This window comes from Heterodontus francisci, chromosome 31 (assembly GCF_036365525.1).
Source record: "Heterodontus francisci isolate sHetFra1 chromosome 31, sHetFra1.hap1, whole genome shotgun sequence".
In the NCBI taxonomy this organism is placed as follows: Eukaryota; Metazoa; Chordata; class Chondrichthyes; order Heterodontiformes; family Heterodontidae; genus Heterodontus; species Heterodontus francisci.
Window position 1 is genome coordinate 28788716 of NC_090401.1, and position 13304 is coordinate 28802019.

A 13304-nucleotide genomic window follows, 5' to 3' on the forward strand; every position below is an offset into this window, starting at 1 on the left:
TTCAGCCGTGTTTTGCGGAGACCCAGGAATCCCAGCTCAAGGAAGGCGAGAAGACCGAGGGTTTACATACAAATCTGCTGTTTTCTTCACCTGTAATCTGCCATTAGTATTAGTGGGATCGTCCCGAAGGTTTTGCCAGTCTGATGGTATCTGGAGTGGAACCCAGCCAACCTGTATAGGTAAATGATGGAAAATGTTTCTCTGCAAAAGTTTTATTCAATGAGGTACTCAACTTGGAGACCAAACATTGCCTGAACCATATTGTTAAAATTGTGGTACCAGCAGAAACTGATTGTCTATTCTGCTTACCAATGACATTTTGTTATATTTAAGTGCTTGGAGATGTCCAGTGGTCATGAAAAGTGCAATATAAATGCAAAGTTTTCTTTATTTTTTTTTAAAGACCTTTTGGCTCCCATCTGTAATCCCCTTAGTACCATTCAGCACTGCCTGACCAAGAAGGTGTTTTTTTATGCATTCATGGGATGTGGGCATTGCTGGCTAGGCCAGCATTTTTTGCCCATCCCTAATTGCCCTTGAGAATGTGGTGGTGAGCTGCCTTCTTGCACTGCTGCTGTCCTTGGGTTGTAAGTACACCCAGAGTGCTGTTAGGAAGGGAGTTCCAGGATTTTGACCCAGCAACAGTGAAGGAACAATGATATAGTTCCAAGTCAGAAAGCTGTGTGACTTGGGGAAACTGCAGATGGTGATGTTCCCATGCATCTGCTGCCCTTGTCCTTCTAGGTAGTACAGGTTGTGAGTTTGGAAGGTGCTGTTGAAGGAGTCTTGGTGAATTGCTGCAGTGCATCTTGTAGATGGTATACACTGCACCACTGTGAGTTGGTGGGGAAGGGAGTGAATGTTGAAGGTGGTGGGTGGCGTGCCTATCAAGTGGACTACTTTGTCCTGGATGGTGTCGAGCTTCTTGAGTGTTAGAGCTGCACCTATCCAGGAAAGTGGAGAATATTTCATCACACTCCCGACTTGTGCCACGTAGATAGTGACCAGATGTTGGGGAGTCAGGTGAGTTACTCATTGCAGAATTCCCAGCCTCTGACCAGCTCTTGTAGCTGCAGTATTTATGTGACTGGTCCAATTCAGTTTCTGGTCAATAGTAACCTCCAGGTTGTTAATGGTGCACGATTCAGCAATGGTAATGCTATTGAACATCAAGGGGAGATGGTTGGATTCTCTCTTGTTTGACATGGTCATTGCCTGGCACTTGTGTGGTGCGAATATTACTTGACACTTATCAGCCCAATCCTAGATGTTCTCCAGGTCCTGCTTCATTATCTGCGGAGTCGTGATTGGTGATGATCATTTTGTAATCATTAGCGAGCATCCCCACTTCTGACCTTATAATAGAGGGAAGGTCCAAGGTGAAGCAGCTGAAGATGGTTAGGCCTGGGACACTACCCTGAGGAACTCCTGCAGTGATGTCCTGGGACTGAGATGATTGGCTTCCCTCAGTCATAATCTTCTTCCTTTGTGCTTGGTATGACTCCAAAGGCAGAGAATTTTCTCCCTGATTCCCATTGACTCCAGTTTTGCGAGGGCTTCTTGTTGCCATACTCAGTCAAATGTTGCCTTGATGTCAAGGGCAGTCACTCTTGCCTCACCTCTGGAGTTCAGCTCATTTGTCTATGTTTGGACAAATACTGTAATAAGATCAAGAGCTGAGTGGCCCTGGCGGAACCCAAACTTAGCGTCAGTGAACAGGTTATTGCTGAGCGTGCCGCCTGATAGCACTGTCGACGACCCCTTCCATCACTTTGCTGATGATCGAGAGTAGACTGATCGGGTGGTAATTGGCTGGGTTGGATTTGTCCTGCTTTTTTTGCCAGGACATACTTGGGCAATTTTCCACATTGCCGGGTAAATGCCAGAATTGTATCTGTACTGGAACAGTTTGGCAAGGGGCACAGCTAATTCTGGAGCACACGTCTTCAGTACTATTGCCGGAATGTTGTCAGGGCCCATAGCCTTTGCAGAATCCGGTGCCTTCAGCCAATTCTTGATATCACGTGGAGTGAATTGGATTGGCTGAAGACTGGCATCTGTGATGCTGAGGACTTCAGGAAGAGGCCAAGATGGATCATCCACTCGGCACTTCTGGCTACAAATGGATGCAAGTGCTTCAACCTTGTCTTTTGCACTAATGTGCTGGGCTTCCCCCATTGTTGATGATGGGGATATGTATGCAGCCTTCTCCTCCTGTTAGTTGTTTAACTGTCAGCCAACATTCATGACTGGATGTGGTCTGACTGCAGAGCTTATATCTGATCGTTGGTTGTGGGATCGCTTAGCCCTCTCTATCACACGCTGCTTCCGCTGTTTAGCATGCAAGTAGTCCTGTGTTGTAGCTCCTGGTATGGCCTCCTTCACTCTTCTTTGAACCAGGTTTGGCCCCTGGCTTGATGGTAATGGTAAAGTGGGGGATATGCCAGGCCATGAGGTAACAGATTGTGGTTGCATACTGTTCTGCTGCTGCTGATGGTCCACAGCGCCTCATGGATGCCCAGTTTTGAGTTTCTAGATCTGTTTGAAATCTATTCCATTTAGCACGGTGGTAGTGCCACACAACACGATGGTGGATACTCTCAATGTGAAGACAGGACTTTGTCTCCTACCAATACTGTCATGGACAAATGTATCATCTGACACAGGTAGATGAGTGAGAACGAGGTCAAGTAGGTTTTTCCCACTCGTTGGTTCCCTCACATCTGCTGCCTACCCATCTAGCAAATATGTCCTTTAGGACTTGGCCTGTAGTGGTGCTATCGAGCCACTGTTGGTGATGGACATTGAAGTCCCCCACCCAGAGTACATTCTGTGCCCTTGCTACCCTCAGTGCTTCTTTCAGTTGGTGTTCAACATGGAGTAGCACTGATTCATCAGCCGAGGCAGGACGGTTGGTGGCAATCAGCACGAGGTTTCCTTGCCCATGTTTGACTTGATGCCATGAGATTTCAAGGGGTCTAGAGTCAATGTTGAGGACTCCCATGGCAATTCCCTCCTGGCTGTAGACCACTGTGCTGCCACCTCTAGTAGGTCTGTCCTGCCGGTGGGACAGGACATACCCAGGGGTGGTGATGGTGGTGTCAGGGACATTGTCTGTAAAGTATGTTTCGGTGAGTCTGACATGTCAGGCTGTTGCTTGACTAGTCTGTGGCACAACTTTGGCACAAGCCCCCAGCTGTTAGTAAGGAGAACTTTGCAGGATTGACAGGGCTATGTTTACTATTGTCGTTTCCAGTGCCTAGGTCGATGCCGGGTGATCTGTCCGGTTTCATTCCTTTTCTTTGTCTTTGTGGCGGTTTCATACAACTGAGTGGCTTGCAAGGCCATTTCAGAGGGCATTTAAGAGTCAATCACATTGCTGTTCCTAAAGGACTTAAGTGAACCAGATGGGTTTTTACAACAAAATAGTTTCATGGTCACCATTAGACTAGTTTTTAATTCCAGATTTATTAATTGAATTCAAATTTCACCATCTGCCATGGTGGTATGCAAACCCATGTCCCCTGAGCATTAACCTAGGCATCTGGATTATTATTCTAGTGTCATAACCACTATGCCAACACCTCCAAATGCTGAGTGGCTATGAGAGAGCCATGAGGTGACCTCCCTCTTAAGATTGTCTTTTGCGTTTGCCGCACCTCCTCTGAAGCGGTGCTGCTCACTACAGAATCAGTAAACAGGAATGACGCAAAGGAATTGCATGGTCTGTTTCTTCAAGTTTCCCTCCCTCCCTATTGTGGAAGTTCTTTATTTTTGCTGGATACCTTTCTCTGATAGATCTGCTGAGACTATGATTTTTCCACATGGGGAATTATACTCATTGGTACAGCAGTGCCTTGGACCTCCAGTCCCCTTAGACTTTTAAGTTGCAGTACTTTACAGTTTCCCTGCAAAATCTAAATTTACCAGGTTGCAGCATAATAATGAAAATTTGTTGTGCTTTATTCTTACCTTTATTTTTCAAATTTTTGTGCTAAAATTGGATGGCTCATTAATTTCATATTTGTTTCTCTTAAGATTCAATACACACCACTTGTGTTGACCCAGGTGTGCCCATTTTTGGAATTCAGAACAATTCCCAAGGTTACCAGGTGAGTGGTACACTGATACAATTGCACCAAATAAATAGCATTTACCAGTTCAAACATAGGTGGCTGATCTCACTAACAGTGCCATGGTTTGTAATGAAGTGTAAAGATAGACAAATATGGCCAGTATAGAAATAGAATCTGATGGTATCTGGAATGGAACCCAGCCAATCTGTATAGGTAAATGATGGAAAATGTTTCTATGCAAAAGTTTTATTCAGTGAGTGACTCAACTTCGCAACCAAACATTGCCTGGATTATCGTGTTAAAATTGTGGTACCAACTTCTGCGGAAGGGTTAAAAGGATAAGGTAGTACTTTGGCTGTGACCATTTAGAACAGCATATATTGATATATCATCTTTAGCATATTAAATATCCCAAGGTTTTTTTTTATTCATTGCTGGCAAGGCTAGCATTTATTGCCCATCCTTAGTTATACCCTTGAGAAGGTGACGGCGAGCTGCCTTGAACTGCTGTACTCCTTGTGGTGTAGATAAACCCACAGTGCTGTTAGGTATGGAGTTCCAGGTTTTTGACCCAGTGACAGTGAAGGAACGACAATAAATTTCCAAGGCAGGATGGTGAGTGACTCGGAGGGCAACTTGCAGTTGGTGGTGTTTCCACATGCCTGCTGCCCTTGCTGTTCTAGGCGGTAAAGTCCACAGGCTTGTGAGGTGCTGTTGAAGAAGTAGTGCACTAGTGGTGGAGGGAGTGAAGAGGAAATATTTGTTCACGTAGCACCACTTCCAACGGTGCTACGCAGACTTAAGATAACTCCCTGGGGGCAGACAACAATTGCAGGTGCTACCTGCATAGCCCGCACAACTTTCCTCATTGATATCATAGAAGAACGCTGTGCAGCTCATGCAAGTAGCAGCCCGTAGTGCTGTCTGCCCTCTGGGAAATTGACATCATCTGCCTGATGCCACTTGAAGAAGCGCTAAGAGAATGAGTTTTTCCCCTGAATGTTGAAGGTGGCTGATGGGGTGTTTAATAACAAGATGTTTAATAAAGGAGAATATTTCACAGCTGAAGCATTCAATTACCTTTGCCTTTCAGTTGCTGACCAAGCTGCTGTGAATTTCTGGCATTTTCAGTTTTTATTTCACTATCTGGTACTCTACGGTGACTTTTTTTAACTTATCCTTTCTCTGGATGTGAGCATCGTTTACAAGGCTGGTCATCCCTGATTGTCCTTGAGAAGATGATAGTGGGCAACCTTCTTGAGCCACTGCAATGCATGTGGTGAAGCTGTTATCCTTTGTTTCCTTCATATAACTGAGGGGCCTGCTAGGTCACTCCAGAAGGCAGTTAAGAGTTGATCAGTTTGAATTGGGACTGGACACACACATAGGCCAGATCAGGCAAAGACGGCAGGTTTTCTTCCCTAAATGACATGGGTGAACGATAATCCAACAGTTTTATAGTCACTGCCAGCTTTTTACTACCAGATTGTTTTAACTGAATTCAAATACTCAAACTGTGGTGTTTGAACTCTCATTTTCTGGATTATTATTCCAGGCCTCTGAATTAGTATTCCAGTAACATAATCACCATACAACCGTACTGAACGTAATGAGGATGGAGGTAGATTGATTATCATCTATTAAAAAGTCATATGAGACCCTGGGCTTTATAACTAGAAGCATAGAGTATAAAATCAAGGAAGTTATGATGCACCTTTACAAAACACTGTCTTAGTTTCGACAGGTGTATTGTGTCCAATTCTGGGCACTGGAAGGATGTGCAGGCTTTAAAGAGGGTGCAGAACAGATTTACAAGAATGCTTCCAGGGATGAAGGGCTTCAGTTACATGTATTGTTTGGAGAAGCTGGGGCTCTTCCCCTTGGAGAAAAAAAAGTTGTGAATAGATTTGATAGAGGTTTCCAAAATCAAGACGGGTCTAGACAGAGTAGATAGAGAGAAACTATTCCCATTGGCGGAAGGGTAGAGAACCAAAGGACACCGATTTAAAGTGATTTGCAAAAGAATCAAAGGCAGCATGAGGAAAAACATTTTACGCAGCAAGTGATTACGAGCTGGAATGCACTGCCTGAAATGGTGAAGGAGGCAGATTCAATCATGGCTTTCAAATGGGAGTGGGCTAAGCACATGAAGGGAAAGAAATTGCAGGTGTATGGGGATAGGACTGGGGAGTGAGACTAGCTAAATCACTAATGCGGAGAGCCGCCATGGGCTTAATGGGCCGAAAGGCTTCCTTCCGTGCTTTAACCATTCTGTGATTATTTAATAAGTATATCATCCAATTGTAACCAAAATACTATGGTAAAACAACAACCTTCATTTGGTAGCAATGTTTTGAGTATTGTGCGGGATTGCCTTATCCCATATGCTATCTGTCATTACACTCTTGAAGAGCTCCTTTCCTGTCACTATCTTCGTTTCTGACTCACTTCCCTGCTTGGTGCTTTGTTGTGGTACTTACCCACAAGTTAGCCAGTAAACATGCCAGAAAAGGTTAGAGCTGATGCATTCAGGTATAAGTGAATTTTTAGTGGTGTGATAAGTCATAATTCTTGCCAAACAACCTCTCTGGCACTGAAAAATTAATTTTGCAACTATGGAGTCTCATTCCTTCAGAATTTAATTAGTGTTGAAGATTTTTTTTAGATTTTTTTTTAACTTTTTCTGTGTCTCTTTTATCTTGCTCTCTTAATCCTCTCTTCCTTTCCCTCTCTTTATTTCACTTTCTGAAGATGATTTAAATCTAATTTATAATTCTTGCTTTATACTTCTTGGTTTAGACTCTCCGTGGCTTGGTGAGTATTGGTTGAAGGGCCATGCTGCTCACACATCCCACAGATTGCCTGTAGAAGGCGCTGTGCTGGATCAGATGCCTGATGAGAACAAATCTCTGCTCAAAAATCTGCAAAAACTGTAGGAAGCTGTCAGTGTAGTGGATGGCAAGCACCATTCTTTCACTGCCAACCACAACATCGGGCCATTGCTCTTCTTGCAAATAGGCTCTTGGAAGAGTGCATTGGCATGCTAAGCCTAAGGCACATTTTATTCACTGATGGTGATTCTTACAGAGACCACCTCACCAGCTATAAATCATACCTTAACCCTACCTTAATCCCATGGATGCAGTTTGGTACTTAGCTCATCTGGTCATATTTCCATACTCATCTGCCATTTACTCCAAATCAAAACACCCTTCTGCCCTCCTTTAATATTCATATTGTTTACTGCACCCCCTCCACAGATATCTTGTTGCATACTTTTCCAAAAGCTATTTCCTTCTGTCACTCCATTTTTACACTGAATGACATCTAATCTTTGGTGATCTTATCCTGCACTTTAGCTGGCCCTGCCCTGCTTGTTTGGCCCACAGATTCTCATCATCACACAGAGTATTTCTGACAAACAGGATAATTTCCAATCAGTTCCTCATTCCTTTTCTCTTATATATTGCCACCCTCTATTCTCTTCTGCCTCTTTAAAATATCTGTTCTAACTCCTTTATAAATGGCCTCTCAAACTCTCAAGTACCACCACCTGCAACAATATGTCCAACCTCCATCACCTGCACACATCTTCACTTCTGTATGTCTGGCTCCAATTCCACCAAACACCATGTCCTGTTGAGCTCTGAACTGGGCTTTTTACCCCATGTCTGTTCTCCCATCGCAGATTGCATTCTTCCACATTCAGAATATTCTGTCCCATGCAAAGCCCTGCACAGGCTCTAACCCTAACCCCCAGCCCCACCCCCAACCCCCAGACCTGATGAATACTTGGTAGGTTCCACTAGTTCCCTGTACTGCCTTCCACTTTAAATCCCTTCATGACCTTACTGCACTCTATCTGAGCAATCTTCTGCATTCCTACCTCCGACACCCTGCTTTCCTCTCATTTAGATCGCTGTTTGTTCCCTGGCCCCTTCTCTCTGCCACTGGAAGCAAATAATTCAATCACCATGGCCTTGCCAGCTGAAATCTTTCACCAAACCTTTTTGCATCACTATCTCCTCCCTAATTTTAAATACCTCCTAAATACCGACCTATGAACTTTGCTTTTAATCTCTTCCCTCATCCAGTCAAGATTTCTCCGCCTCCTGTTTGGTGTCCACCTCTACCTTGTGTGCAGTATTTTTAGACATTCTTTTACATTAATTGTATGATAATAGAGTAAGTATGCTGGTGCACCGTTTTTAACACAGACAAAATGTTAATGACATCGCATGGCTTCAAGTCATGTCTGTCAATCACATCACTAACTGAAAATGAATTTTATTTTTGTTCTACACAAACACATAGAGGCTCATGTGTTCTGCTAAACACAGAGACTCCTGACAATGCAGAGCATGCGCAGAGCAATAGCTGATGTCATCAGTGCGTGTGAACATTTGCCAGTTTGCCATAATGAATGCGCTCATGCACGTGCTGACCTCTCACCCCTCAATAGCCACGATCGCTGCCTCCATTCTCCTGAACAGTACTCCGTTCCCTTGCCTCGCCGCTGCCTTCCCTCAGCTCTTCGCTCAGCTCCAGGCCTCGCTGCTTCCCTCCTCAGCCGCTCACTCCCACCCTCGCTGCTTACCCACCCCACCTCGGCTGCTCGCTCCCCACTTCCTCACTTCCCCCGGCCATTCGCTCCAGGCCTCGCCGTCTTTCCCCCCCCCACCCCCACCCCTTGGCTGATACCTCCCCTCCGCACCGCTCGAAGAAGCAGCTGGGGTGGGGGATGGCAGGGAATGAGCTGCCAAAGCGGCAAGGCGGGAGCGAGCAGCTGAGAAGGGAAGCGGCGAGGTGGGGAGCAAATGGCAAGCACACGGGCATGGGAGGGAGTGACGAAGAGAAGTGCGATGGCAGGAGGGAGTGGGGTACTGCTGGGGGTGGGTTGCAGGCGGCGATTGCAGCCATTGAGGGGATTTGGGTTTAATTTGTTTTCTGTAACAAATTGAGCAGCGCCATCTTTATGACTGGCAGCTGCCTGAGACATTGCAGGCCATGACGTTTCAGTGGATGAGGCTGCATTTGCGCATGTGCCGGTACTGCGCCACCTAGTGGTTGTGTTGTCAACAAACAACAGCCTTTGTTAAAAGGCGAGCAAAAGTGATTTTGCTGTGTGCTGTACTCCAAACAGATGGTTATTAGACCTGAACAAAAGCAGCGCATTTAAAGCACTGTGGGGATTGTCAATAGATGGTCACCAGAGATGGAAGACTTTCTGCGCAGGTGACCCTTATGAAGGGAACTTGCTTGTGTTTTCACGGGGTTTGATCTTGGCACCAGTTTCATTGTGATTATGCCAAATGAAAGTGAACCAGGTACAGAAAGAAATACTGATAACTTCCCAACAGTGCTGATCCCCTTTAAGATCAGTTTAATTGCAAGCAAGAATTTAAAATTTATGATACAATGGAGCCTCACCATTAGAAACCATTCACTATAACAAATTTTTTTCTCTGGTCCTGGGCACAAGAACCAGTGAAAGAATTCATGTCTTCTGAGTTTTAATCTCCTATAAGGAGCTCATTGAGATTGTATTAATAAGGACCCACTATGTTCAGTCATATTATGAAAAATGTACATTTCTAAATTGGATGGATTTTTTTAAACATCCATTCATCATCTGCTTTATTAACATAAATTTGTTCACACTGAGACAGGTTGGAAGTACAGTGGGCTTCAAGTGCCAGAAAGGTTATCTTCTTCTTGGATCAACAACACGCACATGCGTTGCCAATCTTACCTGGAGTGGAACTCAGCCAGAATGTATTCGTAAGTCTTTTTTTTGTGTCTTCGTTAAACTTCAGCATTCAAAGTAATTTGTTGTGAGTTAGTTCACGCTCTCATGAACTAACAATTTACTACCAGGAAATGAAAAACAAATTAGCTCAAGCATACTGCTTGTTGATGCAGAGTGCCATCAGGCAGTGCTGCAGTGTGTCAAAACATAGGGCTGGATTTTACGCTGAGCAGACGGGGAGCTGGCCACCAATGTAAAAGTCGGTGGCAAACCTGCATCTGCCCAGCCCAGGGATCCAACGTGCATTTTATGGGTCCCCGGGCTTTAACTGTTCAAAGGCGGGACTTCCACCTGCTTGAAGGAGGACGTCTCGCCTCATTGAGCTGCCGGCCAGTCATCGGGCCGGCAACTCTTAGTGCCAGCCAAGCCACCGGGAGTGGTGGCCACTGCTGGGACTACAGTGAGGACATGGAGCCAGGACTGAAGGTAGGTAAGGGTTGCCTCGGCGGGCTAATTGGTCACCGCCCAGTGAGGCAAGGATGATTGTTTGGGGGGAAGGTGGGAGGGCGTCTCGGGTCCTGGGGTTGGTTGGGGTAACGGGGGCGGCCCTCAATCGGGTACCCTGTGCCCGATTGTCAGGGCCCCCCTCCCGGTGCGCTGAGAGGCCGCCAGTATCACCGGACGGCCTTTCACGTTTATCGGACACCCGCATGCCACAGGTAAAATATCCGTGGAGATGGGCGGAGACCCTTAAGTGGCCAATAAGCGGCCCTTGTAAAGTGGGGTGGAGGCGGGAGGGGGCCGGGAAGGCCTCCCAGAGCGTCCCGCTCAATATTACGCCACCCGCAGCCCCCCCCCCCCACCCCCCACCACCATCCGGCTCACTGGAGTGTCGTATAATTCCGGCCATAGGCAATTCCTTAAATTTATCACAGAACAAATTTGTAATTGCAACTAAATTGTCATCCCAACAAATCAGGAGATTGCACATTTCCTTTTTTTGAATGATATAAGAAGGCCTTTTTGATCCCCCTCTCACTCGAAGAAAGTATCTCATTTGCAGCTGAAAACAACAATAATGTACATAAAAACAGAAAATACTGGAAATACTCAGCAGGTCTGGCAGCATCTGTGGAGAGAGAAGCAGAGTTAATGTTTCAGGTCTGTGACCTTTCATCAGAACTGACAAAGGTTAGAAAAGAATTAGGCTTTGAGCAAGTGAAGCCAGGGGGTGGAGATGGGAGGGTGGTTTTGGTGGGGAAGAAAACAAAAAGGAAAGTGTGAGATAGGGCAGAGGGCAGGAGAGATTAAATAACAAAGCTGTCACGGGACAAAGGCAAAGAGTGTGTTAATGCTAGTTGTGAAAGACAAAGCATTAGTCCAGAGAGACTGTTAATGGCAGAATAATGAGCAACTCTGTCCACGTGAAAAACAGGTACACTGCTAAAAAAAAAATAGAAAAATATATAAAAGGCCAGTCATGCTCTGAAATTGTTGAACTCAAGGTTGAGTCCGCAAGGTTGTAGAGTGCCTAAACGAAAGATGAGATGCTGCTGCTCAAGCTTGTGTTGATGTTCACTGGAACACTGCAGCAGGCCAAGGACAGAAATGTGGTCATGAGAGCAGAGCGGGGGCTGGGGGTGGGGGGGGGGGGTGGGTGGTGGGGGGGGAAGGTAGGGCAATGTTTTGAAATGGCCAGCAACCGGAAGCTCGGGGTCATTCTTTCGGACTGAGCAGAGATGTTCCGCAAAACCATTACCCAATCTGCGTTTGATCTCCCCAATATGGAGGCGACCGCATTATGAGCAGCGAATGCAGTATACTAAATTGAAGTACGAGTAAATTGCTGCTTCGCTTGGAAAGGGTGTTTGGGGCCTTGGATTGTGAGAAGAGAGGAAGTAAAAGAGCAGGTATTACACCTCCTGTGATTGCATGTGAAGGTGCAGTGGAAGGGGCCGAGGTGTTGGGGGTGATGGGGGAGTGGACCAGGGTGTCATGGAGAGAACGATCCCTTAGGAATGCTGACAGGGGAGGGGAAGGGAAGATGTGTTTGGTGGTGGCATCAACCTGGACGTGGCGGAAATGGCGGCGGATGATCCTTTGGATGTGGAGGCTGGTGGGGTAGAAAGTGAGGACAAGGGGAACCCTGTCGCTTTTTTGTGGGGGGAGGGGAAACAATGAGGGCAGAGGTGCAGGAAATAGGCTGGACATGTTTGAGCGCTCTGTCAACCACCGGGGAGGTGGGGGGGGGGGGGGGGAATTCCTCAGTTGAGGAAAAAGGAAGGCATGTCAGAAGCGTTGTTGTAGTAGGTTGCACCATCAGAACAGATGTGTCGGAGACAGAGAAGCTTTCACCACAAGCATTAACATGCTCTTTGCTTTTGTCCCATGACAGCTTTATTATTTAATCTCTCCTGCCCTCTGCCCTATCACACACCTTCCCTTTTGTTCTCTTCTGCACCAAACCAACCCTTCACTTGCTCCAAACCTAATTCTTTTCTAACTTTTCCCAGTTCTGATGAAAGGTCACAGACCTGAAACATTAGCTCTGCTTCTCTCTCTATAGATGCTGCCTGATTTGCTGAGTATTTCCAGAACTTTCTATTTTTATTTTATATTTCCTTTCTGGTAGACTACCATTCCAACAAAATTCCCCTTTCTATTACTCACTCTCTCAGGGTACTGATTCTCGAGGGTAACTTTTGAATCTGGTCCTAAATCTCACTACTGCTGCTTCCAGCTGTTTTCAGTGTTGTCCCTGGCTTTTATGGCTTCTCCCATTGTCCGTGATGTCGTGCCTGTGATCACTATCAATATGTTGAATACTGCTACTAACACATTGTGCATATCTGTATTGCTGCCACCATATTGTGTTATTCTGCATCGCTGCCACCATATTGTGTTATTCTGCATCGCTGCCAGCATATTGTGTTATTGACTCTTAGCACAAACATACAAAACACTACAACAATGGTCAACTTAAAAAAAAAGGTTCTTTATTGAAGAATAACAGGATTCTAGGAGATCTCTAGATGTGCTACCTGTGTTAAGTCAACACAGAGAGCCGCTCCATCCTTGTGATCCATCACATCCATGATCAAGAATTGCTACTGACTTATGTACTATCAGAGGTGATGACTTCGTACTTATTACTGACTACTTCTCCAAATTTCTTATCATTCGCCATCTGAGGAATTCATCGGGTTGCATTATAAGAGTCCGCTGCTGAAGTAGGCAGCGGACGTAAAAAATGTGCCTTGTGTACACGGGCACCACGTCACGGAGACACTGCGATTTCAAACATGGCATCTCATTTGCATGGCCACGGGGAGGGGGCTGGTGAGCCGTCGCAGGCAATGGCAATTAGTGCGAACACGCAGGTGCTGGCTCCATTTTTAAAGGGCTTACAGCCCTCAATGGAGATTTTAAAATTGAAGGACCAGGTCAGTTCAATGACCAAAAAACAGAATTATAGTACC

The 13304-nt window shown here is 45.7% G+C and overlaps 1 protein-coding gene across 1 annotated transcript in view; it reads left to right on the forward strand.

Annotated features, from left to right (window-relative positions):
* csmd2 (CUB and Sushi multiple domains 2) overlaps positions 1-13304 on the forward strand; it is a 2056060-nt gene that overhangs the window by 1989550 nt on the left and 53206 nt on the right. The window contains exons 61-63 of the mRNA XM_068011193.1: positions 6-179; positions 4039-4112; positions 9746-9857. Of these exons, the coding sequence (XP_067867294.1) occupies positions 6-179; positions 4039-4112; positions 9746-9857 (360 nt within the window). The remainder of the gene's footprint in view (positions 1-5; positions 180-4038; positions 4113-9745; positions 9858-13304) is intronic.